This window comes from Moschus berezovskii, chromosome 2 (assembly GCF_049115385.1).
Source record: "Moschus berezovskii isolate FMDL1 chromosome 2, NW_MosBer_1.0, whole genome shotgun sequence".
In the NCBI taxonomy this organism is placed as follows: Eukaryota; Metazoa; Chordata; class Mammalia; order Artiodactyla; family Moschidae; genus Moschus; species Moschus berezovskii.
The window spans coordinates 15933712-15961377 of NC_142461.1; the positions used below are offsets into that span (position 1 = coordinate 15933712).

At 45.5% G+C, this 27666-nt stretch overlaps 1 protein-coding gene across 3 annotated transcripts; it reads right to left on the reverse strand.

Annotated features, from left to right (window-relative positions):
- Positions 1 to 273: 273 nt before the first annotated feature.
- EIF4E2 (eukaryotic translation initiation factor 4E family member 2) lies at positions 274 to 27498 on the reverse strand. Of its 3 annotated transcripts, XM_055397736.2 has the most exons (8): positions 27395 to 27498; positions 19621 to 19735; positions 18455 to 18589; positions 14343 to 14447; positions 12666 to 12818; positions 12427 to 12563; positions 5652 to 5730; positions 383 to 521 (listed from the first exon to the last, which is right to left on the reverse strand). In XM_055397736.2, the coding sequence occupies exons 1-7, from the start codon at positions 27412 to 27414 to the stop codon at positions 5685 to 5687; spliced, it is 711 nt and encodes a 236-aa protein (XP_055253711.1). In that variant the 5' UTR covers positions 27415 to 27498; the 3' UTR covers positions 383 to 521; positions 5652 to 5684. The 3 variants fall into 3 exon arrangements, with proteins under 3 accessions (XP_055253712.1, XP_055253711.1, XP_055253710.1); XM_055397737.2 differs by lacking the exon at positions 5652 to 5730 and having other exon boundaries at positions 274 to 521; XM_055397735.2 differs by lacking the exons at positions 383 to 521; positions 5652 to 5730 and adding an exon at positions 10436 to 10700.
- Between the last annotated feature and the right edge of the window lie 168 nt (positions 27499 to 27666).

The window sequence follows — 27666 nt, forward strand, 5'->3', positions numbered from 1 at the left end:
TGTCCCAATAATTTAATGGCAGATCTAGAAGAGAGCGTTTATAGCTATTCTGGGACTCTCCAACAAAACGCTTTTCCTGGATGCACAGACATTCATAATACTGCTCACTCTCAGTCAACAGCTCTGGCTTGTACACATGGTCACGACGCCCTTCGTACAGCAGAGGCGAGCACGACAGAGTGCCCGGGAGGCACCTGGACAGCACACAGCGAGACGAAAGGCTGAACTCCCCCCCACAGAACCCCGTTAAAAAAAAGTCTGTCTATTACAAAGTCACGTGTTCCGTTTTTTCCGCTTTATAAAGTCAGCGACGCTGGAGGGTGTCTAGCGGAATCCGTCCTCCAGGAATGAGTGCAAAAGGGGAGCACGCGGCTCGGGGACGTCCCTTCGGTGAGCAGATGGAGGGGCCAGCCGGAGACCTCCCATCCGCTTCGGACAAACACACACATACAGAAAAGGATTATTGCCAGCTTGTGTACTCTCACAAGGTGATTTTTGTATTTCGAAAGCTTGAATTGTCCCTGAAAGAAAAAATGGGAGAAAAGAGAGCATTCAATACACAGTGTCATCTCCAGGCAACACACACACACCGGGGGAAACCTGAGCTCGGCAGCTCTGGGGCCCACCTGACACCCTGGGACCTTTCTTCCTTGCTTATCTAATGCCAGCATGGCCATCTGCCCACAAGTCCCTTCAAATGCTTGAGCTCAACTGGCTGTAATAGCAAGAGGTCGGAAACAACCCAAATGCATGTGAACAGGGGACTAAATATTAATGGGATACTGTGCAGCTTTTAAAAGGGGGAAAACCAGCTCTCTACTGAGACTTCTGAAAAGAAGTCTCTCCCGGAGAGAGCAATAGGGTAAGGTGCAGAGCAGCATGTGCACGTGACGCGCGCCTGTCTGTGTAAGTAGGGCTGGAGGAAATAAGGTTTTTACTTGCCTCAAGTTAAGCCATACATACTAAAACGCTGTAAGGCTCCACTGGGAACCAGTAACAGTGGCTATCTGGGGCATGTGCTGGCAGAGGAAGGGGACTCTGGAAACTGGGCCGATGGAGAAAGAGTGGAAGGGAAACCTCTTTTTCTGTTTTCTTATACACACATATGCACACCGAAAATGTTTTAAAAAACTGAATCATCAATTTGTATAATATACTCAAAAAAGAAAAAAAAAAACCAACCAACCAAAAATCCCTTGGTTCAAAACTTACAGCTGCTTACAAAAGGATATTCCAGGAGGTGAAATCTGGGCACGCTTCACTTTAAAAACTTGGCATGTACATCCATGTGTGTGTGTGTGTGCATGTTTGTGTGTAACAGATCACAAGATATATTCTTAGTTGCCTTCTAGGGGATGCAGACAAGTTTGGCTGCCCACTAGTAACCTCTCCTGTTTCAGCCTAGAAATCCAGCACCTTAGCCATTTTAATCCCAAAGGGAAGGGGCTTTAAAAATCACTGCACCTACTGCTCTGGCCCCAGGCTTCAGACTTAAGTTTGTGTGAAATTTTGAGACATAAATTCTCATTAATCTGATTTTGGAATCATTTCCTCTATTTAATTTTAATGGCACATTCTAGAAGCTTTGGTTTTCACTGACCTGTTGGAGAACTGCTACAATTGACTGGGTATCTGGCAACTGGACTGGAGACAGTTAATACTGACGAGTACGTACGCTCAGCCCAGCCAAACAGCAGTGTCCTCCTGCCGATGGCTAACCAAGTCTCCCCATGATGGCGGCAGGCTGACAGTAACTTACAGCCCTCACTCCCCAGACAAGGAACTGCAGACAAGAATGCCAAGAGGGAAACCGGAGCTGGCACGGGTGAGCTATGGCTGGGGAGAGGCTGACATTAATCTCAAAAGTCCACTGGCCATTTTGAAACTGACACGCATGACCATGCAGCTCCATGATCAATGCTCCTAGAATTTGAATGATTTCCATCTAAGGAGCTGACTGAACACAAAGAGAACTTAGTGGAGTGATCATCTTTTTAAAGGGACATCCAAAAGGACAGACTCCCCTGAGGTGCCACAAGTAGCTAGCAAAGGAGGAGGCGTCTGATAGTAAGACAGAAAAGCAGGAGTCACGGAGGTGTGCTAGTTGAGTGCCCCCAGGAACACCGAGCTGCAATACTGAGGGCTGTATGATGGAGAACACCTCTAAAAACAAAGAAGTGGTTGGGAAGAAGGATTTGTTCGGCTTCCTTCTTCCCCTTTGATGCCATCTCGATCCCCATGGGCCACCTGGTGGCTCAGATGGTAAAGAATCCTCCTGCAATGCAGAAGACCCAGGTTTGATCCCTGGCTGGAGAAGAGCCCCACAGATCAACTGGATCACAAAAGTCAATCAGCAGGGAGACCAGAAAGGCAGGGCTTCGGGAAGGCAGAATCAGAGAATCTTCTGACTGTGGGAGAAGGATCTGTCTTGGAGTCGGAGAGATGGCAGGCAAATATCTGGACTCAGTCCTTTCACAGCTGTTTAGTGACATATAGAAGAGCATTCTCAGGATTAATCATCCCTGTGAACAGGGCATCTTATCTTCTGGGAGAACTCCTGTGCTGTGCTGGAGCTGGGCCATAAACAAATTCTCTCAGGTGGCAGGTAAACTAAGAGCTCCACAACACGTTCCCATTCAGAAAGAGGTAATATTTAATTCTACTGTCATAGATCTCTTCACAGAAATCCTAAGAAGTCAGAAGCATTTTAAAGTTTATTTGCAAATCAGAAATGGGGAGGAACAGAGCAACGGAGCTAGGAGAATCCAGCTACTTTTCCTCCAGAATCTGATATAATAGAAAAACGGAGAGGAACGAGGGTAGGCAACAGGCTCCTGATGACAGGCTGAAGCGGGCTGGTGGCAGTGGGCCCCTCAGGTCCAGCCTTTAAAAAAAAAAAGTCGGTTGAGAACAGCCTGGTGCCAAACTTAGTCTGAGGAATGTGTTCACCTCAAAGCAGCTGGGAACTAACCCTCAGCTGTCCCTCGCCCCAGGCTGCAGTGCACAGAGAGACGAGAAGACGGGACGGGAGAACGCAGACAGGAAGTGGCAGAGGCCACAAGCAACTTTTTTCCCCCTAAAGATGGGTTTCTGTTCTTTAAAAAGCAAATTAAAAATTAGACAATTAAGACTGAGCACTGGAAAGTTAGACCCTATAGGCACCTTGTGATGAGCAGACTAAGGGGAAGGTTTATTGGTTTTTTCAATGGTTTTCAATAATATAAAAGAACGTTCAGAAGGAAATGATAACACTGTTTACATCATGGTCTTCAGGGAAACATTCTCTGGCTAATCAGCTGCCCAGCCCAGGCCAGCTCTGGCTTTCTCCTCGCTCCCTCTCTGCATAGTAAATAAAATGGCAAACCACCTAGGTTCACTCGGGTAAACGTCAATCTCTCATCTCTGCCAAGTGACCACATCAACTTCACTCCCCATCAGTAGAGACCATTGCTCTGCGCATGCCAGTCTAGACATACAGGGACCAGAATCTCTGCCCCTATCCCCCAGCAGCTAACTGGGACTTCTGCTGAAGCTATGGTTAACAGTGCCATGCTTATTTGTAACGGTAATAGAGGTCACATGACACAGTCCTAAAATAGCAGCAGCCACATGGAATGGCACAAAACAGCAGATAAATTGAGAAGTATTTGTGGTTCAAGAATTATTTAACTAGCCGTGTATTCCTTCACAGATCATAATCTACTTGGTGGGAGAAAAGGGAGGGCAGACAAGAAGGCTAAAGTCCTAGGGGGCCTCTGAAATGGCACCTGGTATGTGCATCTTCTTGGAACGACCAGTTAAACACTTTCAAGGTAAAATAAAAAAATCCTTCTCAAGTCTGTTGTGACAGGGAAGTGAGCTGGGTTTTTTGTTTAGACTCGAATACTCCTCTCATTCTCCGAAGTCTGTGCTTCAAGGAGAATACTTAACCCACCCTTCAACCTGCCCCATAAAAATGATATGGGGGTGGGGTGGGACAACAAAAAGAACAGAGAGCCTACAAAATGGCAAATATGACTGGTCAAAAAAATTCAAAGGTATTTTTCCTGGGGAATCTAGTGCCAGCTGAAGGGAGAGGGAATAATTTTAAGTTTTCTTCTATTCTGTCTCTTCCAACTTCATTTTAAAGCCCCCTCCCATGCCCCCATGGAACCTAAGATGCTACTGAATTTTAAAGGTACCATCCATTCTATGACTCTGAGAGGTAAACACTGCCATTAAACTATGACAAAAACCTTTCTTATCACATTCAGTAATAAGAATCCCAATTTTAAGGATCTTCAAAGCAGGAAAAAAAAGGAATTTTATACATAGTAATGCTGTTAAAGCAAGTCCTGTATCGCATCAGGACTCTGGAAATTTAACTTATGGATGTATTTGAATGTCTGGTATTTTCCAGCCTACAAGTCAATGTTTCGGTATTAGAACTAATACATGTTTTCATCCCTCTTTGATATACTAGCCATCACCTTAGAACTCTATATTGAGTATACTTTACAGAGAAGAATCCCTTTGAATTTCAATTCTGAAAACCTAGCATTATCATCTAAAAACTGAATTTGTGATGAAGGAATTAAACTATTTGAAAAACAGATATGAGTGGCCTGAGTGTACAGGAATTCCAGGAATGTTTGTTACTCACACCCCAGCCACTCGCTCTGTCCCTCACAGGGTCATACTCTCTTTGGCTCATCCAGGGAAGAAGCCAGGTCTCCTTTCCTTGAAAAAGTCTCCCTTACTTCCTGTTCTGAAGCGGAGTTCTGAAGCAACTACTACAGTTGGCATGTTATTTTTCAATTTTAGATATTCTCCATATCTTAGGGATGGGGTCGGGGGGTTGGGGGCGGGGATAGTTAACGTCCAGGGGTGTGCTTTTGGACCAGGCACATGCAGACACTGTCCCTGAAACCATTCCTCTCATCCAGAATAAATTCATCCAATCCCTTCTGCTAAAGAGACAGACATGGACTTGGAACTCCCTTAACTGAAATATAAATATTCTTGAATGCTTTGCTGACCCAGCCTTTGCTATCCCAGGGCCCCTCTCTGCCAGCAAACACGTGTTGGTCTTGCCATGATACAACCTGGAACCATGCTTCCTACACAGCCCTGAAATCTCCCCCATCGCCCACCATTCACTTTAGCCTTTGAAACTTAGAGGTTCCATCACTGTTTCCTCACAACTGACAAATACCACCAGCAAACGAGACATACTTCTCGCCTAAGTCATATAGGAGCCAGAGGAACTGCCCTATTAGTTACAGGATGCTGCCAGATAGCTTAAACATGGCCATGCCTGGGAATTAAAAAAAAAAAGATCTCTGGCCCATTTATAGTCATGAAATGTCAGCATCCAAAGAGACCAGAGACGTTAGTCCGTGGAACCTCATTTTCCAGATCACAAAGCAGAGGTGCAGTGAGGCTCATCGACCTGCCCAGGGGTTCACTGGGAGACATGTGACCCAGGGAGGAGGATAAGTCAGCAGCTCTGGACTCAGTGTTTCCCTCCATGACAGTGGGTGCCTGGCACAGGCTCAGTGTTGGCAGAGATAGGCCTGGGGGCAGATGGGGAGGGGCAAACCCTTGGGAGTTGGGTCCTACGGCCGGGAGGGACATCACAGGGTTACGGAGTAAGATAGACAAGGCCCTACCCTGAGTGTGAGAGACAGAGGGGGAGCGTCCGATCAGCGGCCGCTGCTGTTCACCAGGCCATGAAACTCCTCCCAGGCCCTGGCAAACCAGAGACAAAAAACACAACAGCACATTCAGATCAGAGGCTTTTTAACAAAGAAAGCAGACAAGATAATCCCACACCCCAATTCAGATACCCTGGGGCCCACAGATACCTGGAAGCACAGCAGTGAGGGTCCCCGCCTAGACTTTCCTGTTAAGCAGGGTGGCTGACACCTTTCAGGGGCACCTGGCACTTCTGGCTCATGCTACTGCCCCTCTGGCCTTCACTGTCCCCGAGAGGACTTCCACGTCCTTCCAGCCACTCCTTCCACAAGTCTACTGGGGAGGCCATGGAGGTCAGATTAAGTTCACCCCCCATGGGAGACACTTCCAATTCACAGAGGCGAGGGGCAGCAGTGCTTTCTGTCTTGGGGATGTGAGGAGAGGAGGCAGAAATGATTTTTCTCCATCAGGCCTCACCCTGAGGGTAAAGGCAGGTACCCAACAGCATTAAGATGCTGATGCAAAGACGCGGTGAGGAAATAAGACTGCTTTATCTGCTTCCATACTTCAAACCTTCTAATCCGTTTCAATTCAGACCCCAAATTCATGTCAGGTTCCATGCGTTTTTGATACTACCCAAGTAACGATTATCTTAAAAAGTTGTATGTGCCACAGCATTTCCAAGGACCAAACTCCTTTGAAATTCCCGAGGACCGATGCTCATCGCAACTTTAATGCTTATTCCCTAAATTTAGAACCTGGAGTTAGAAAGGGATGAGGAATGTGGCTGAGGGGCAGAGTCTCTCGGATGACGTTCCACAGAGAACAAGCCTTGCTGGCTGCAGGCCAAACACCAGGAGAAAGAGGCTCCCTCGTGCCTCCGAAGCTCTGACCCACCTCAAGTTCTCCAAGAGGAGCTGACGTCCTTCCTTTTGGCCTGAGCCATTTTTCAGCCACTTAGGGACAAAGTATCAGGTAACTTCCCTGGGAATTATACATAAAATGGGTAATTTGGTGCCTTAGAATCTAAAAAATCCCTTACCATCAATTATTCCATTCGTGGCTTAAAGGGGTGAAATACTCACGGTAACAATATACAGCGTTTAATATGTTACATTATTTGCTCACTACAGGTTTAATATTATGGCCACTAAACTACACCTCATCACTAGGTCTCCTACAGATAGCTTTCCTTCTTTTTTCAAATAGGAAGGGATGAAACAAAGACCTAGCCCAATAAATTCATTCTTCCACGCAATCATCAAATCAGCTTCATTAGTTATTTCCCTTTTGAAGAGCAACACTTATAAGTTACTGATGTAGCTCTTGGAACAAGAGACTGATCCACAGTTAATGGTTTCTTCAGAATATCGCCAAAATCCGGACACATGTGTGTTCACTGAATGGAAGGAAAACGTTAAGAGCACCCAGTAAGCACGCGTCTTGTCAGTTCACAAACTCGGTTTCCACAGAAAGACATGTTTCCCAGCTCTTTCTGGAGAGATGGTATACATGAACTCTGAGAGTCCATCAGTGATGGCAGGAGGTCATTTCACTCTTTACTCCAAATGAAGATAAAGAGAAAACAAAATCTGACACCCAGGCAATGACCCAGGAAACCCCCTTCTCATTCTAAGAGTGAGGTTTAAGTTATATTTAAGCAAGTTAGGTGTCAACAGAAACTACATGGCTGTGTTGAAGGTTCACCTCATTTATCCTTTAGTTTCCAGAAAGGCCTACACTAGTCCAAAAGGAAGTTCTCTATGTCAAGAACTTACAGAAATATGGATTTCAGAGTTCTCCTCTAATCCAGTTTAGCATTAAACTGCCCTCCTATTTTCTTCAGTAGTATATTCTTTACATGGAAAACTTAAACATGAAGAATCTGGGCTAAGAAATTTCCTCAGGTGGATTCAGTGGAGATAAAATCACTGTTCACAGTCATTGGTACAAGCACTGGTTCTCAATGCTTGACTAAGTAAACCTAAAACTTGACTAAGTAAACCTAAACTTGACTAAGTAAACTTAAAACTAGGTGAGAATGTAAGTAAACCTAAACTTGACTAAGTAAACCTAAAACTAGGTGCGAATGTTCTAGCTATTTTCCACCTGGTATCCCAGGCATATAGAACAAGTTAAATGTTGTATCTGTCATGCAAACTGAGTTTCCTAAAAACATTTTTTCCCCTATTATCCTAATACAACCTACAGGGAATTCTAAACAGATTCAAATGACAGGGTAACAATGAATCCTTTCAAGACCACTTTTTACCAGCTGGCTTACCAGAGAGAAATTCTAAGGGCAGAGATCTCATCTCTTAACTCTGCATTTGCCCCAACTCTGGCCCAGCCCCACTTCACAGCCTTACCCTCCGCTGGCCCTCACACTCACAGATGAGCTGGGCCTCCTGCTGGTCTGGGCTTTACCTTGCACATCAGCGTAGAGGGACATTTCCCAAAAGCAAAGCCTGGCCAGCAATGATGCTGGGTGACGCAGTGCCCCCAGCTATGATTTAGCTGTGGCAAGAGAAGGGATGGTTGGTCTCTGTCTACCAAGTTCAATATTTAAATACAATGAAATCTAGATGTGGTGGAGTCCCCATGATTTGACCCATTTCTCCTCTAAAACAAATGAATAAAGACAAGTCACCTACCCTCAGCTCTCTGTACAGAGAGGCCTGGTCAGTCTTCCCAACACTGTGGCCCACCGAGTGCCCTGTCTTCCCCATCCCATCCCAGGCCAGAGGCACAAAAGGACTCAACAGACTATTCCAAAGAGGAATTTCCTCACAAAAGACACTGCTGTTTTATATGGCCCTGTGACCCAAGTCTTCTCCTGGTGAGTCCCATGATTCTGGGGTGCAAGTCTGGCTGTGTTATGAGGCTGTCCACCTGCAGGGACCCAAATCTCTGAAACTTCAGCCGTACACCTAACACTTGATTTTACCATTTTCCCACTTCTCAGTGGGCCCGTGCACCCTTAAGGGACTGACTGTTAGCAGTAAACAAGGGTGCAAGGCAGCAAGCAGCGTTCCCTCTGCAGCAAAGTGGCTCACCATGCCCCTCGTGCAGCGGCAGCAGTCATCTCTTAGCTCAGCAAGGGGTGCTAGCAAGGAGTGCAGCAGGAAAAGGCCACAAGCGTACGATGAAGGCAGGCTGGGGAACGAGACGCTTGAAATAGGACACTGGAGACTGGACGGAAACACAGCAAGGGGAGGGACACCTGACTGAGAAAGCTAAGCCACCCCTAAAACACTCCCCTCACCATTTCCAGGACCTCTCATCTCCAGAGTACGTGGGAGAGAATAAGTGTTGCCTCTTTCTTCCTCATGTCCCTTCAATTCTCAAGTCCAAACAGTTGCTGTTCTTTGGCTCAAACATAGCCATGCCTGTGGGAGAGCCACAGGGGAAGGACAAAGCAGAATAGTCCTGGCTTCCGTTCAGATGTGGCAAGGCTCAGAGAGGTCAAGGTCAGTTCGGTGCTTTCCGATCAACTCTTACACTGGTAGGTGGCATCAGGCTCAACATCTGGACCAGCTATATTAGCTGCAATTAAGATCAATACATGTGGACATCACAGCAGAAGGCAAGAGGAAAAGGGCCATAGAACGTCATTCTCTGACAAACGCTGAAAACATAGAAAATATGTATTTCCACACATCAACCATCTGCATCTTTCAGGAACTTCAAGTAATTTGGGGTAAGTGATCACAAAAAGAAGCAATGACAGGGCCACCTCCAGGATGCTCAGCCCACGTGCTAGTCCTGATGTGTGGTCTGTGGGATCCCAGGCCTCATGGAGATGGATGGGCAGTCAGGATGGCACAGCTCAGGGCGTCACTGCCAGAATGGAGTAGCACAGCCACTTTGGAAAACTCCACGCTACGCCCATAGCCACCTTCGCAGATGCTATCAGGCCACCTGGCCTAGTGTGGACAAAAGTGGTTTATTTAAGGTTTGGGTGGAAGCTCTAAAGAAAACCTAAAGTCACATTAAGGAGTCATGCAGGTTAGGGGCCTGAAGGCCAAGTTGCAGCACATACACACCGAGCCTCAAAAACACGTGAGGGGCTGGGCCATGCTGTGGTCAGATGTCCTAAGGAGCAAAGTCACACAGGACAAAGACACGTTCCCACCCCCAGGTCCTGATGCATGACAACCCTAGGGACTGGGGAAAGGGAAGGGCTAGAACTTTGCGAAGTGTAAGCAGGGTGAGCTCAGAGAGGAAGATGAGCTGGCTCCAAGGGGAGAACAGAAGGGGAAAGGCTGGCAGAGAGCTTGCAGTTGTGCGGCTTTGGCCGGTGAGGAAAGCCCACTTACACAAAGCAAGGAAGCTCTACACACACAGTGGCACACAGATGGAAGCAGGGCTTTACCTCCAAGCAAGAGATGTCTTTGAAGTAAGACAAATGAAGTCAGCCAAGCGAAGGTCAAGGATCCCCCTTTCCAACCTGATGGACTTTTGAACTGAATTCTAAATCAGAAATCACTCTGTTCCTGTCCTCAGCGTGACTGGTGGAAACTTAAATACCAAAAAAAACGGGGTCTCTTTCTGAGAGCCAGATGTCACCTCAGGGTCAGACCTGAGCGGAGATGGAACAAAATACCGTGTGATGTGATACCATGGGCTTATGGAAACGAGGCTGCGTTCCCCGGATGGCCCTCCACAGAGAAGTCTGCGCCATTCCTTAATACGGTGACAGTCAGTCCGAAAGGCCACTTCTTTGATGCACCACAAAGAGCAAGAGCATGAGACAAGCCGGTTTAGCACCATTTATTAAGTGATCTCAGCTGTTGTTGTAGCTGCTGCGTGTCAGCCTGTTCTTAAAACATAAAATGCTCTTCCAATTCCTCTTGTCCGGGACGGAAGATCTTCCAGGTAGCACACCAACAGAACAAGAGACTCCGATGACGCCGGCTTCAATGACGGTGCCATCCAGAGAGGGAGAGGGTCACGGCACATTCAACCGCGGCTTCCAGAGGTTTTGAAAAAGGAGCCTTTGGGAGCCCAGCCTGCCTGGCATTCTAGTGGAAGTGCAAAAGGTTGGCATGTTGGGAGAGAAAGAGAGGGAGCCGCGAGGGGAAAGTGGCATCTAGGTGTCAAGGAGGGGTTTCTGGCCCCTGTGGCTGCAGGGCTGAAGGACTAGGCAGACCTCTGATAAAGCAGCAAGCAGCAGACTAAGGCACCAAGCCCCAAGGCTAGCCTAGGCTCTGTGGACCTGTACACATTGCTACAGAAGTCAGGAAGAGCTGCTTCAGGGTATTTGAAAGGGAGAACAGTGGAGAGGGGAGAGTTGAAAAATATCTCTTTCCCTTTCCTATCCGGGTGAAAAGGTTGCTTGGGGGTGGGGTGGAGGAATGGGGGGGGCATTTGGGAACACTAAACGCAAGAGTCCTAGGAAAAGTAGGTGTGGATCTCTCCAGCTTAGACTGAGTCCGGCTGGAGGGCAGAAACTACTTGTATTCCAGAACTAAGAATAACAAAAATCTGCCAAGAGAAAAACAGTGCTGACCCAGGGCTGCCAAGGTAAGCCCTTAGGGTCATAATGGCTAATAACTGCTGGTGGCTGCGATGAGCCACACCCAGCCATTTCAGACAGACCACCTCCTATGGCAGCATTCCCAGTTAAAAACTGGGGCTTAGCTAGTATGAGCCAGTTCCACCCACAACATGATCTGTAAATGCAGGGAAAAGATCCCAAACAATCTGCCTGCTGAGCGCCATCGTTTGGGCTCATTACCATAATGCTTGTAATAACAGCGTGACGATGTTATTACTAACGATGATGAGAACAATAATCCTTGACCCTGTGAGAGCATTCTCCATCTGAGGACCTTCAATTACAAAGACTGAATCAGCCTCACAAACAACCCTGCTCAGTAAAGCACTCTTACCCCTCACTTTTCCGATGGGACAGGTGAAGTGGAGTGGCAGAGACTTTTCAAAGGCACGCACTGGTATCTGAGTCAGAGGACAGAACTACACCTATAGGTCCTGACTCTTAGCTGGCTTGCTCTCCCTTCGCATGTGAGAAAACTCTTAACAGCCACTCCCCACAACGTGTCTATAACACCCGGAGTTTATTTATGATCTTCTGTCACTGAAGGAGCAACCCCGGCCAGTGATTCTCACTTGTGGATGTCCAGCTCCACTCCCGAGTCTCAGGTAGACTGCCAAGCTAACTTCCCCTCTGGCATTCCTGCTCCCGTTAGAGTCTACTCTCACACACACTATTCTGCTTCCACTTCAGCTTCAGCTCTGCACACAAGGAAATGGAGTCATCATTCCTGATAAAGAAGTCAATTTCCCAGGACAAAGAGAGCAGACTGAACAAGTTAAAAAGACATGCAAAAGTAGAGTGAGGGACAGACAGGGAGGAGGGCCTCACTGTTCAGTGAAATTATTTTAGAAACCGCAAGAAAAAGAGCACTTTGTCTTTCATCTTAAGACAGTGGTTAGTAAACGAAAGACAAGACAGCCTGTGTGAATACAGCAAGCCCAGGCGGTTCAGCTGGGATTCTGCAGAAGGGATCTCTCTCATCCAGAGCACCCGGGGTGCAGGCAGGCAGAGAACCGCACCAGCAGAGAACTGCTATGAGTGGACAGAAGCACTGGGGGAAGACTGGTCTGTCCCTTCTCCTTAAGTCAGTCTCCTGGAAGACCATATTCCTCTGGACCCGACTAAGGACCTACTTTTGCTGAACTCAGGGACACACCCCACATCCCCCCCCAATCCCCCACAACACATACTTGATGCTGTCGGTGTGGGTTTTGTATTCCATAATGGTGTTGGGAGGTAGGTTAAGCACTCGCCGAAGCGTATCCCGTATGCGGGCTGTGGTGGCTTGATCGCTGGCAGTCTTATTCCATATGGAAATAATGTCCTCCTACAGGAGGGACGACAGAACGATTCATCAAAGGAAACTGGAGGCAGTGAGAAGAGCAAAGGTAACACACGTGAAAGCAGACCTGCCCGCGAGGCGGCTTACCTGAAAGCGGACAGAGACCACAGCCCCGCAGATCTCCTCCCCAACCATGAACTGTTCCCCCAGCATAGCCAAGATGAGATTCTCCCAGCAGCGGGATGCCAAGCCCTTCCGCAGTCGAATTATCCACTTTCCGCCATTTTTATTTGCATCATCCTGTAAAAACAAAGTATTAAATGTTAAAATATGGTCTCACAGCATTAGGGCCAAGGATCCATGATCTTGCTGTTTTCCAACTATTCAACTCTATAGGAAAATATGGTAGGACTATAGGCAGAAGAAACAAGAAAAAAGAAACACAAGGCGGGGATCCTTGCAACCAGCCATTAAAGAAAAACAGCCAAACAGACCCTTTAAAATAATCCTCTTTCGGGAACTCCCTGGCAGTCCAGTGGTTAAGGCTCAGCACTTTCAGTGCCAGGGTCCGGGTTCAATCTCTGGTCGGGGAACTAAGATCCCACAAGCCATACAGTGTGGCCAAAACAAACAAAGCAACCAACCCTCTTTTTTGAAAACGACATTAAAATGAAATAATGTCAGATCATTCCTTACTTCATTTGCTAAAAGTTTATCAAGTGTCACCATGTTCCCAAACACAGACATGAAGTCACAGCCTCTACCCAGATCCAGTCTAGCGAAGCAGACAAGAAAACTAACTACAGTAGTATAGTCTGACAAGTACCGCTGTATCAGAGATACACACAGGAAGTTTATGAAAAACAAGACAGTCAGAAACACCCAGGTAAAGGAAAACACTTCAGCTGGGTTGTAAGGGACACAGGAGTTAGCCAGGTGAAGGGCTCTGCGGGCACCGGGAAGGACACGGCTGTGTGTAAACACTAAGTGTGAGGGGGAGACGCAAATAGGAAGATCTAGCTACACCTTAGGAGGATCTGGAGAGGACAGGTGACAAGTGCTGAAAGGCAATCAGGTGTAAGATCATGTCTGCAACAGAAAACTGCATAAGATTTTTAATTAAGGTGTGTGTGTGTGTGGTGGGGACGGGTGTTCCCTGATGGCTCAGATGGTAAAGAATCAGCCTGCAACACAGGAGACCTGGGTTCGATCCCTGGGTCAGGAATATCCCCTGAAGGAAGGAATGGCTACCCACTTCAGTATTCTTGCCTGGAGAATCCCTGTGAACAGAGGAGCCTGGTGGGCTACAGTTCATGGGGTCGCAAAGAGTCAGACAGGAAGGAGTGACTAATGATTAAGCACAGCACAGCACATGTGTGTGTGATCATGTCTGTCTTCTGGAAGAATGCTCTGGCATCAGAATAGAGAAGATGGACTACAGCAAAGTGATAATAGAGCTTTGCTCTGGGTCTCCGGTGACTGCCCCTAAGCTAATTTTTACTCATTTTAACCATACGTATACTATGGTAATATATTACACACACACAAAACCAGTCTATGGAAAGAGTAATAAAAAAAAAAAATCCTTCAATGTTGTTATAACACCATGTTAGTGAGAAAACAATCTTTGAAAACTATCCACACAAACAATGGAATCGGGGCTTTTTCCTAGAGTTCCCATTTCCAAGGATGTACCAAACTGTGACAGTTTTCAAAGAAGACTTTAACCAACACCTGGCACTAACCCCCAAACCAAACAAACAAAAAACCCCTGAAAAACAGAAAACTTCCTCAGAAAAAGAGTCTGAGGCTCTCAGTTCTCACCTCCCACATGGGTTTAATTCCTTCTTTGAAGAGATGGAAGTCGCTGTGGCCTGTCAGGTCCCCGGGACGCACCATGTGGCTGTAAAACCTCCAGAACTGCTCCACCTGCAGAGAGAGGACAGTAGAGTCGAGAGGCAGCTTCTTTTCCTTTGAGCGAATGTGAGATTTAAGAGAAGAGCATAACCACAGAAGACACTCTGCTAGAGGCTCTACTTTTTGGAGGACAGATGTTCATTCCGGGGATTGTGGGGGAAGGAGAGCAAGTTGAAGGGAAGCAGACTGTCTAGAATAATGTCATACTGTCAACACAAGAATAAACTCTTTAGGTGAGAAATGCCAGCCTCGGCCAGGAGCCTTAGTTGGTAAAATGTCAATACACATCCTCCTGTGGAAGCCGCAGGAGAATCACCACACACTGCAGGAGGACTTTGTTTTACACAATAAAAACCATTTAGGTTTGAGATATATTCAGGGCCACATAACCTCAGCCTGAACCAAATCACTTTAAAAAAAAATACAGTATTATTAACAGAGTGAGTTAACTAGTCATTGTGCTCTACAGTACACGCCCATGACTTATTTATAACTGCAAGTTTGGGCACTTCTTGATCAGAGATTTACTGTCAAAATACAGCATTAGCTACACTGAAGTACACTTTATTTCTACGTAGTTACTGAGCATTAAGTGACAGAATCAACCGCAGGCACTACTCCATACCATGGTGGACTTGCCAAGGCCCAGACGGTCCAAAAACCAAGCAGGCCTTAGCTTCCTCACTCAGGGTTTAAGTCTCTCTTCTTAGCTATAAAATTTCTCTTTGCTCCTCCTTCATAGTCCTGTTAGAAAATCATACATATTTCTCTGTAAAATATATGCTTATTTATGTTTATCACACTATTTCTGCTTTTCTCACTAGTGATTTGATAAGAATTACTTCTCTGTATGCGTGCATGCGTTCATGCTAAGTAGCTCCAGTTGTGGTCAACTCTCTGGGACCTTACGGGCTGTAGCCCACCACGTTCTTCTGTCCATGGGATTGTCCAGGACAAGAATACTAGAGTGAGTTGCCATGCCCTCCTCTCAGGAATTCCACCCCAGGGATCGAATTCACATCTCTAGCATCTCCTGCATTGGCAGGCGAGTTCTTTACTACTAGCGCCATTTGGGAAGCCCTTGATTACTTTCCTATTCCTCTGCAATTCACAGAGAACACCTACAAAGTACTGGGCAGTCAAGGGCATACTTTACAAAGAAAGAAAAAATATGAAACAGTCTGAAGAAAACAGTTGGAATTTGCCAAGAAACTGCTGAAGAGGCTCTAAATAAACATGAAGCAAGATTCCATAATGTGCAGGTAAAAACAGGTACCATGCAGACAGAGATTCAGGTCACACTCCCAGATCTGGATAGCAACTGAGGAGAAACCCTATACTGTGTGAAATGGCTGTGCCTCTCAATCCTCTAGAGCACAGAAACATGGGAAACATCTCATGTTACAAGGAAATTAGGAACGAAGCCATCTGCAGGACTTCAACACAGTATTTCACCTCAGCGAGTGCCATGCTTAATGATACCCAGGGATCTGGGTCAGTGAATGGTCCTATGCATACAACAAGCAATAATCTTTTCCCCACCCCAACACAGTGCAAAGAAATGAAGCTCGCCTTCTAGAAACTGTGGCTTACTGTGAATAAGGACTTGATGGAAGTGGTGGGGACAGAGTATACCAATCACCCCCAATCCTCCAGTGGAGCACTGCTTTATTAACAGTTTGGTCTCCACCAATCTGAGAGCCATTCTCTACAATCTTATAGCCAGAATTCGATACCCAAATCACAAGAGGTGAAATAATAAGCAGTTCGAGAAATAGTATTAAACTTTTTTTCATTCTCTTAAGGCAACTTGCACTTTTGAAACTTTCAACTGGAACCAAAAAATAAATGTTTAGACTCAGAACATGAAGTGCAGAAGACTTTAGAAATCATTTCAACTACTTTCTTTGCTTTATAATTGAGGAAACGGTTTCAGAACTAGCCCCGGCTCACTGTCAAGCAGCAGAATGGATAACACTTGTGATCCCCGAGTCCAATACTTTTTCCATTTCAAGATACAGTTTTCTTAGTCACTTCAAGAACTTTTAAATGTTGTCAAATACTAGGATCAAGAAGCAGTGGGAAATACTACTTTAGCATCACTAGTTTCACAATGTAATTACTTTTCTGTGAGGAATATTGTGGGACATTTCCCAATGCCTCAACTTACATGACACTGGTGAGTATAAAGCAGCATTAACCCAAGATGATGCTGATGATAAAACCGTAGCATATATGCCTAAAGAAAACAAAAACTCTCCTTGCACAAGCTGGGAAAATTCACACATGCTTTTTTTAAGCGGGAAAGAAAAATGCTAGAAGTAGTTATAATTATGCTAAAATAATTGAACAAAATCCTGAATGAAAACTGATTCCCCAGAGTTCAGTTTCTTCTCTAGTCCTAAGTGCTTAACCAGTTGTTCATAACGTAATGGCTGCCATTTTACCTGAAATGTCTAGCAAGCTATCAAAATTTTTGTGGATTCAGGAATGTTAGGATGACATGGGTAGTTTTTTAAATTCTATTGTTCTCTCTTCCAAGAATTCCTTCCTCTTATCACTTGTTCAAATTTTCTGAATTCAATCTTAAACCGATCTCCCTCCCAAAGAGGCTTCTCCAGGCTGAAATGAAACCCTTTACTCTGAACAGCAAGAGCACTCCAGCTATGTATGCACCTCCTACTGCCTCCTTGTATTAGAAATTCCTAGGCATGTCTTATTTCCTTAAGGGCAAGGTTTTCTAGTCATTTTAGAACCCTATTATGCCCCAAATTCATTCAACAAACTTTTCTTGAAGCAAATATGTACCAGTGCACAGCTACTTTTAATAATTCAAAAAAGTCTAAATTTAACAGTAATAAGAGAGCACAGGCCAACTAACACAAGATCTTTGCTTGTGGCTGAAATATCAACTCAACATAGTAATCAGATGGTATGATTATCATTATATATGCATATCTGATTAATAAACAGATAAATAAATATAGCTTGTCTTATAAACAAACACTGAAAAACTGGAGGATCCTGCCTTGTATTTTGGTATATGCAAGACTGAAAGAATGTAGGCTTTGGAAGGTGGTTTTTACAGCCTACCCAACCTGAGTCTCAATACTGGTTCCTCCACTTAATCAAGTTAATTTTAACTGACTTGAGACTTCAGATCAGGTATTTAACCCAAGTCTCCTTTTTCTCATTTGTAAACTATGGATAACATCACTGACCTCATGGGGCTATCGTAACGATCAAAGGAAACTATACACAGTGACTATTATTGTGTGTCCTTCCTCTTTACTAATTTAAAGTTTACTGTCTATCATAGTTTCCTTTTCCAGTGTCTGCATTTTAAACAGAACGACTACCTTAATAACTTCAAGAAAATAACAAAACCTGCTTTTATTCTGCCCACAGATCAACTGTACGAAATACATTAACAACCTTCACCAAACAAGATTGGCTTGAGTCGCAGACAAGCCTCTTAGGGTTTACAACTCTAGTTTTCTGTGAGGAAGATGAGACAGTGCGTGGGCTCACTGTACTGACAGTGCCCACAAAAAAACAGAGACTTCCTTTTCCTTCTGAACACAGAACAAAGATGCTAGTCTATGTGTAATCACTGACGTATCTGAAACCCAATGTGAAGTTATTAAAATGAAAACTTTTAAATTTTATTCTCAATTTTATTGACAAGCTTCATGAAGACACCACATACTATAAAATTTTGTATCTCCCATGATACACAGAAAGGACTCCATAAATACCTACTTACACAAACGAGTATTTTTGTATTGTCCCCATCTGATCAATTCCATAATTTATGCGCTTATTGATTCTGACATATGGTGCCTACAGATATATAATGAGAAATAGACGAATGAGCCAATTTAGCTTTACAGACTCAGGTCAGTCAACTAAGGAAACCAAAATCCTATGTAGGTTACCAGGAGGGTAGATAAACACAATGTAAATACAGACAAGAATGTACTACCAAAGCTTACGACATTAAACCACCAAGTACTCACAGAGGCAAAGGTGCCGATCTGTTTGATGTTCTGTTCATAGCTCTGTGAGCTGGTGGGACGGCCGGGGGTCCTCCTGGAGTACCAGAAAGTGTAGTTATACTGCAGGGGGTGCTCGGCCGGCCCAGGGACGACAGCCTGTCAATCAAAGGAGGCGCGTTAACCTGGGCATTTCCCACATGCTCTGAGACTGAGAAAACATTTCCCAGGGTCACCCCTTACCACCTCCATTAAAAAGGATACATCCTCAATTACCTGCAATGGGCTCAAGATTCCGCTTACATGGTGAATTAGTGGTTAACTGTCTCTAAGTTCCTGTAACACTTTCTCTGTTCCTAATGCTTTCATAACTTTCTACCTCCTACCATGAGTATTTATGCTTGTATCTCATCTCAACATATTCCCAGGCCAAACACTGCCTCCTCTATGACACCCTATTACTTACTGGCTCATGACACTGGGCAAGTTGCTTAACCAGTTTGTGCCTCAGTTCCTTTTCTGCAAAATGGGGAAAACAATAATGACCACCCTCCTGGGGCTAATGAGAGGATCAAATTTTAACAGATGTGAAGCGCTTGGCACCATGCCTGACACACAGGAAGTACTCAATAAATGACATTTCCTAGGATTACTGCTACTGTTAAATGTAAGCGCCCTGATTCATACTCACCTGTGTCCTCTTATCATGTAAAATGCCTACATTTGGAATGTACTAAATATTGTGCGATAAATGAATTAATGATTGCTTTAATACTTCAAGAAAGAAACTGAGAGATCTAGCTCTCGTTCTCTAAAATTCCTCTCTTCCAAGTCACTTTTAGCCTGAATTATTACCGAGTAAAGAGTTGAACATTCTAAGTGATGGGCAGGATTTGAAATACTGAACAGCAGCTTCTGAAGCAACTAACACCCTTGCTAAATTCCAGGATTAATCTCCCCCACCTCTGGCTAGGAGAATGTTGAAAAGAGAGGCAAGAACTCAAGATCCTATGGCAAGGGGAACCTTCAAAGTCCCAAGATGAACTCCAGAGATGCAACAATCTTTTTTGAGAACAAAATCAGATATTACAAAACAGGGTTCATCAAGTTCATCCAGCATCCTTCAGATTTCACAAGATCACCAAGTCCCAAGTCCAAAGGCAACGACATCTGCGCAGCACAGAACTCACCTTCCTCTTGCTGCCGCTCTGACTCTTGTCTCGTTCCGTTTTTTCCTTCTCACCATCTTTCTGTGTGCTGTTTTCTTCATTCTGATCATGGTCCCCACTGTCATCATCTTTCAATCTGAATGGGAAGGCAAAACAACAGTACCCCATGACTGAGCTAATTCTTGCTTATCAACAAGGCCATCAGGTCAGATGAACCACCATGTAACCAACCAGAGGTCACTCAAGTCACAGGCAATGAGGTGCCCATGAAAGAGGGAAAAGGAAGCAGAAAGGCAACTGGGAGGATTAAGCAAAAATGAAAACGCCCATCAGCTAACTGGTGAATTCCAGAAAGCACCATATTCTAGTTTTCTAAAAGTCTGCACAAAGAAGTGAGAGGTAAACAGTGTAAGGGATTGTTTTCTATGCCAAAAATAGTCAATAACAAGGAGAATTTCTGGATTATATACTGTTTTGGTATTTCAAATGAACTTGAGAAACTTTTCTATCCTGCCACTTCTATCTTTCCTACCGTTCCCCACTGCTACTGCTAATCATTTAACTTCCAAGCTTAGAACTCTCTCCACTGTCCTGTGCCCTTTGAAATGTTTAAGATCCTCTACAACTCGACTCCTGTCAACTGGCACCCTCTTTTCCTCTCCCCGCCTCCCAAAGCAACGCATATTCTCATATCTGTGCTATGTGCAAACACCAACCCTCAGCCTAAGGTACCATTCCTCCCTCATCTGTTTTTCTTACTAGATAGAGGGGACCCTAGATTGGGGTCTTATTAACCCTTGTGTCTTCAGCAACAATGACAAGAAGATGCTGGATTGAGCTAAATGAAAAAGAAATGAAAGGAAAGAAGAAATGTCTTCTTGCCTTATAAGTTCAGTCAAAAGTACATCAGGTGCCACCCTTTTAGGAGCAGTGAAATTACCCTCAGTGCTGTGTATCGGTTTGCTATGACTTCAAACTCACTTATTTATGACTTAAATGAAGATGCTGTTTTGAGATAAGAATGAAGTGTCAGTTCAGTTCAGTCACTCAGTCATGTCTGACTCTTTGCAACCCCAAGGACTGCAGCACGCCAGGCTTCCCTGTCCATCACCAACTCCTAGAGCTTGCTCTAACTCATGTCCATCAAGTCAGTGATGCCATCCAACCACCTCATCCTCTGTTGTCCCCTTCTCCTCCTGCCTTCAAACTTTCCCAGCATCAGGATATTTTCCAATGAGTCAGTTCTTCACATCAGGTGGCCAAAGTATTGGAGCTTCAACTTCAGCATCAGTCCTTCCAAGGAATATTCAGGACTGATTTCCTCTAGGAGTGACTGGATCTCTTTGCAGTCCAAGGGACTCTCAAGAGTCTTCTCCAAAACCACAGTTCAAAAGTATCAATTCTTCGGCGCTCAGCACTCCTTATGGTCCAACTCTCTCACATCCATAGATGACTACTGGAAAAACCAAAGCTTTGACTAGACGGACCTTCATTGCAAAGTAATATCTCTGCTTTATAATATGTTGTCTAAGTTGGTCATAGCTTTTCTTCCAAGCAGCAAGCGTCTTTTAATTTCATGGCGACAGTCACCATCTGCAGTGATTTTGGAGCCCAGGAAAACAAAGTCTGTCACTGTTTCCATTGTTTCCCATCTATTTGCCATGAAGTGATGAGACCAGATGCCATGATCTTCGTTTTTTGAATGATGAGCTTTAAGCCAGCCTTTTCACTCTCCTCTTTCACTTTCACCAACAGGCTCTTTAGTTCTTTGCTTTCTTCCATAAGGGTGGTGTCATCTGCATATCTGAGGTTATTGATATTTTTCTCAGCAATCTTGATTCCAGCTTGTGCTTCATCCAGCCTGGCATGTCACATGATGTACTCTGCATACAAGTTAAATAGGCAGGGTGACAATATACAGCCTTGACATACTCCTTTTCCTATTTGGAACCAGCCTGTTGTTCCATGTCCAGTTCTAACTGTTGCTTCTTGACCTGCATACAGATTTGTCAAGAGGCAGGTAAGGTGGTCTAGTATTCCCATCTCTTGAAGAATTTTCCAGTTTGTTGTGATCCACACAGTCAAAGGCTTTGGCATAATCAATAAAGCAGAAGTAGATGTTTTTCTGGAACTTGCTTGCTTTTTCTATGATCCAACGGATGTTGGCGATTTGATCTCTGCCTTTTTTTATATCCAGCTTGAACGAATGAAGTCTATCAGGATAATATGTGTAGTAATTCATACACACTAGCAGGTCAGTAGGAGAGTACCCCTGCTGGGGGCTTTTCAGCAAAAACAGATAAAGAAGGAAGCATGGTGAAGGGACATTTAGACTATAAATACTGAGTGTTGTGTGAGGAATATCCGAGTTTCCATCTGAGCAAAGCTGTCCTTTGCTGATCCTGCTCTCTGAAGATCTTGAGCCACTCGCTCCTACAGTGACGAAGGCGACTCTTTGGTGGACAGTAGTGTCCAGTCTCTGAAGAGAAGGGACATTAGCTCTGTTGTGGTAAAGCTGACTCCTTTAGCAGTGTGACAAAATGTTTAGCGGCTCTGCAAAGATCAGCCTGCCCATCACCACCAGTGCTGGAGTTTTCTAGCAACAACTGACTTTGATTTTTGAGCTGGTAGCTGGACTTCAGTTCCTGATTGGCAAAGCCTTCTCACCCAGTGCCAATTCATATAAAGGTACACCTGGAACTAAATTTGGACTGTACTCCTTTCATCTCCCTGTGTCTGGAACAATACTGTGAGTAATCTACCACTGGTTTGGGATATGTTATGTTATTTCTTTACTAGCTAAAAAGGGTACTGGCTTATGAAAATACTGTAACTCCCACAGTGGACCTGTGTTAAATAAACTACTGGCAAAGAAAATCTATCTCTGAGCATATTCTGTCACCCTCCAAAACAAAATACTAAGGCTTTCAGTGAACCTAAAATTCACTGCATCTAGACAAAAAGATAAATGGAAGGTGAATTCACAAAGACAGTTAGAATGCTGTTTAGTCTAGAGCTGGACCATCAACTCGGATCTTCTCTGAAATCACTTTTCTGGCCCTACCCAGTTACACAGAATTTGGCAATTCTCAGGACAGGTACTGCTGCTGCTGCTGCTAAGTTGCTTTAGTCATGTCCGACTCTGTGCGACCCCACAGATGGCAGCCCACCAGGCTCCCCCGTCCCTGGGATTCTCCAGGCAAGAATTCTGGAGTGGGTTACCATTTCCTTCTCCATTAGAAGTGGTCAAACTTTAACTCAAGACACAGGAATACCTCAGAGCTATTGAGGGTTTGATTCTACATCACAGCAATAAAGCAAGTACCACAAGAAATGGAGTCACATAGATTGTTTGGTTTCTCAGTGCATTTAAAAGTTATGTTGACACTACACTGTAGTCTGTTAAGAGACCATTAGCAATACGTCTGAAAAAACGTATGTATCTTAACTCAAACCGTAGAGTGGACAAACTACCTATGTGCTGGGGTGCCCGCTCTGCCCATTTCACAGCCCTGGCTATAGGATATACTCTGGAGATCGCGCACTGTGCCACACCCAGTCCCAGCCCCTCCCTGGCCAAGGCAGGACGAAGAAGGGCACTGGTAGCCCAGCCTGGCCAATAACCTATGCCTCAATGCCTTCCTCAGATTCCTCCCTCAGGTCTTCATCCAGGAAGTGAAAGATCTTACAGATTCAGGAGCTGGGGCAGTCAGTCATATGAGTTGCATGTAAGAAAAGCCATGAGGGAATACAGACAATAAGTAAAAGCAGAAAAGGCCAGGAGGGGCAAAGGGGATAGAGCAGATGAGCACAGAGTGGAGAGAAGAATGGGGTTTTTCGTGATGCTGCCATTTCTTTGGCTTCCCTGGACGCCTGGGAGACCTAACGGTGTTTACAATAACTCCTTCCCATTATGAAATTTGAGTCTGCAGGGTTTCCTTTTGAAGCAGGGCCTGTCCTAGCATCCAAGACCCACAACATTTACCAGCACACTGTGTGTATCAGATACTATGAATATCTGACACAGTCTTTTCCCTCCTTTCCGTCCAATAGTACCAACTCACCTGCAGACCCCAGCCTCAACCCTCTGTTGTGCTCATCACCTGGTCTTTCAAGGAGCTCCTCTTCCCCTACTTAACTTGTCCTTTAGTACCCAGACTAAGGGCCACTTTCTCCTGAAAATATTCCCCGATCTCTCTCTAGGCTGAGTTGGGACCCACTCTCCTAAACATCCCCATATAAATGTTTTACTTGTCCTAGCTATATTGTCAGTTTTTTTGTCTCCTGATAACAAATATTTCATGAGTCTTTGTTTCCTTTTTCTTATTGCTTAAGTCCAAGATAGCTCCTAATTCTCTTCTTTAGGGCATATCCCAGGGACTCAAACAATTTCTCTCGTCTCAGCCCCCAACTTCCCATCTGGAGTCCTTTCCCTTCAATCTTGGTTGAAAAGCAACTGTGTATATTGCTCTAGCACCTCACATTTTGCTAGCTTCAAGCAAAGCATGTAAGTTCCTTTCTTTTTAGTGCTTTTGCTGCTAACCACTACTGGGAAACAGAAAAATAATAACAGGAATAATTATGTCAGAGAAGAAACAATGCTACTGTGACCCTGGTCCCCAGCTCCCGACTGCCTTCTAAAGCAGTAACTGGAAACCCTAATGGACCTTCATCTAATGCTGTTATTTCTTGAGGGTGGAACTCTGATCTCTGGGACAACACTTAAGGCAAGTCATTCGCATCCTATCTTCAGAGGCTACTCTTCCCAGCTGGACGCTGGACTTGAGCAGATACTATCCAGGTGGAAATATCAGTGCTCCTAAGACTCAAGCAGGCAATTAGCATCTGAAGCTATCCATGCTGAGTGGCGCCTAATTAGCTCACCAAGCTTCTGCCCAGGTATGTCCTCATACTGACTATAGACAATTCACTGCAGGTAGGAAAGTGGGCTAATCCACCTCCACATGTCCAGTGTCAAGAAAATGCGGGCAGAAAACAAACATGTTTAACACATGGATTTCTAAAGTCAAGGCAATACAAGGCAGAATAACAAGTGCCAAATAAGTGGTTCAGATAGTAGGTAAGAATGGGCCAAAGCTAACAAAGAGAGAACAGGGACAAAATAAAATCTGGCACCTGGATTTGAAAACCAAGCTCAACCCAGTAGGGACCGAAGTACTTAGAAAGCATCTTAATGGTTTTACATTTGAATACAATCGATAGCAATGGCACCTACTGACTTGACGGGCGGGAGGAGGGGGGAAGGAGTGGGGTATGAGAGTGGATTAGGTTACATATGAAGGCCACACAGAAAAGGAGACTAGAACTCCTCTGCAATCTGAGCCCATCAGATTAGACTAGAATACTCAAGTCCAGGCACTGGACTTGTAGGACTCTGGCAAACCGAAACATGTCCACATGTCCTTAGGAGACAAGTGGTGAAGAGTATAGAGACCAAACAGGCAACCAGTGGCCTACAAACTGCACTTTTTTGCATTTAAAAAAAACAAAAAACCTAAGGGCTGGAGTGCTTTCTTCAAATGCTAATTTCAAATGAAAGTTTACTTTTTTTCTGGTGAATAGCTAGAAGACAGATGTTTAAAAAAATCTGGCTCAGTATAATGAATAGTCAATAATTGGAACTAATTAAAAATGACGCAGGTTAGGGACTTCCCAGATGGTCTAGTGGTTAAGATCTCACACGTTCAATGTAGGGGGCTCAAGTTCAAACTCTGGTCAGGGAACTAAGATCCCACGAACCACAGGGCACAGCCAGAAGAAAAGAATCCGGGTTAATTTTTGTCAAGATGTGCCTGAACCAATGTTAAAAAAACCTGGGTACGAATCTCACCAGGGCAACTTATTTCATCTCAGAGTCTCATTTTCCCTACTTGTAAAACAAAGTAACAAGATCCCCCTTATAGGGTTGTTTGAATCAGTTAATATGCGAAAAGCAGCAAAGTGCCTATGGAAGCCATCATTGCCATTCTCAAATTAGCTTACTGCAGACCAAGAAATGGAGAAGGCAACGGCAACCCACTCCAGTATTCTTGCCTGGAGAATCCCAGGGACAGAGGAGCCCGGTGGGCTGCCGTCTATGGGGTCGCACAGAGTCAGACACAACTGAAGCGACTGAGCAGCAGCAGCCACAGCAGACCAAGAAATGATTTGGGTAGGAATGGGCCAGATGACCCGTAAAGTGTCTTAAGATGAAATTTTGATTTCTTCAGTTTGGTGGAGAAAGGTTGGCAGAAAGCTCCACTGAGGCAGGACTTCAATCTAGAGCTAAGACTTGCAGGGCTTCAGATGGGGTTTTTGTTGCTCAGTCACTAAGCTGGGTCAGACTCTTTTGCAACCCCATGGACTATAACCTGACAGGGTCCTCTGTCCATGGGATTTACCAGGCAAGAATACTGGAGTGGGTTGCCATTTCCTTCTCCAGCAGATTTTCCTGACCCAGGGATCAAACCTGCATCTCCTGCATTGGCAGGTAGATTCTTTTCCAGAGAGCCACCAGGGAAGTCCCTGAAAATGGGGGTGGGGCAGTGGTAATCAGTATAGGGATGAGCTCAGCTACACAGTGGGCTGCAGAAGCAAACTCCCAAAGGCTTTTTTCAAGTAGTAGAGCCCTCTCAGCAAACAGCAAACATTCCTGAGGAGCTGCCAAGAGTACTGGAATCCAGGACCTATGAATTTGCACACCAGCACATATTGTCCTGGAAAAACTCCAGTTTCCCCTCAGCAACAGAGGGTCACAAACTAAACTAACAGTAATTCCACTTTATGTGTATATCTCTCTATTTAACTTTACAAAGTACCTTTAAGCATTGCTGAATGTGATTTGATCCTTATCACACCCAGTGCAGTAGCAAGACACTAATCACTAATGCAGTTTGGATTAACAGAGGCTCAGAGACTGGGTAACTTTCCTGCTGTCAAATAGCTGTTAACTGGTGGGTCTGAGGCTGGAAATCTAGGTCTTCGGAAAAGGAGATAGACTTACTGCTAGGCTATTAGAAGAAAGCCAAGCACAAAAATCTATCTCCAGATACAATCGCTGGAGGGAAATATGCAAAAATATTATGCATTTCATTTCTGCACCTCCAAACTGTTTGATGCTGGAACTAGGACTCAAACAATAGATAAGGTTCACCCGTTGGGCAAGAAACTGAGTTCTGGGAGAGTGTGTTGGAAGAGGGGGAAAGGAGGAGGAAGAAGAAAGGAAGTAGGAAGGAGTCTCAGGAAGATGATGAAAATTCCGTAACAGAGCAGCCGCTGCGCTAAACGCGGCAGCCACATTACCTCACTGCATCCTCGCAATTCTATGTATGACATGGGCTCTGTTACGGTCCCTACTTTGCAAATGAAAAAACTGAGACTCAGAGGAGAGGTGACCTGCATAGGCCAGAGAGGTGTGCGAGAAAAGATGAATTCAGTGGCAGGGCGGTCAGGCTGCGGAAACACCCAAACCGCCGAGGTCTCCGCCCCTCCACGCCACGGGTAACCCGCACTCGGGCGGGGCGTCCCAAAATCTCCTTCCGGGCCGCACGGCCACCTCCTGCCCCTGGACACCGCACTTCGCCCTGGGCCCGTACAACCCTGGGGTCCCCGAGACCCCTGCATCCCTCGTCCCTAACCCCCTCATCCCCGCTGGCCGCCCAGGGCCGGCCAGACCGCAGCCCGAGTCAGAGATTGTGGCCTGTGCCGCAGTTTGCGCCGCCTGCATCCGGGCGGGGCTGGGCGCAGGGAACAGTTTGGGGGAAGGAGCCCCGGGGGGCGGCCACGCGCCACTCACGCGTCGAACTTGTTGTTCATCCTCTCGCCGCCACCGTCGCCACTGCCTCACGAAGTGACTTCCGCTCCCCCAGGTCCCTCCGCCTGGGGTCCGGCCACTTCCGGTTGCTCACGGCACAGCGGAACGTTGGCGCGTTGGCCGGGTAGGGGGCGGATATCCCGGGACGCCTTCCTCCTGCGCACAGGCACCCAGGTTTGGCGGCTGGGAGGCGTGGAATCTGGTCTCGGTTCCTGTCCCGGTCCTTGTTCCTGCCTGCCGCCCGCACGCCCTCC

What these genes read in the sequence shown, in the direction of transcription:
- EIF4E2 (XM_055397735.2), bottom strand. Translation starts at nt 27,414, where the DNA reads ATGAACAACAAGTTCGACGC. An exon ending in GAATTAAACCCATGTGGGAG is followed by an intron (nt 12,819 to 14,342) that starts GTGAGAACTGAG and finishes TTGTTTTTACAG; the next exon opens with GATGATGCAAATAAAAATGG. An exon ending in TGGTCTCTGTCCGCTTTCAG is followed by an intron (nt 12,564 to 12,665) that starts GTAAGCCGCCTC and finishes TCCCTCCTGTAG; the next exon opens with GAGGACATTATTTCCATATG.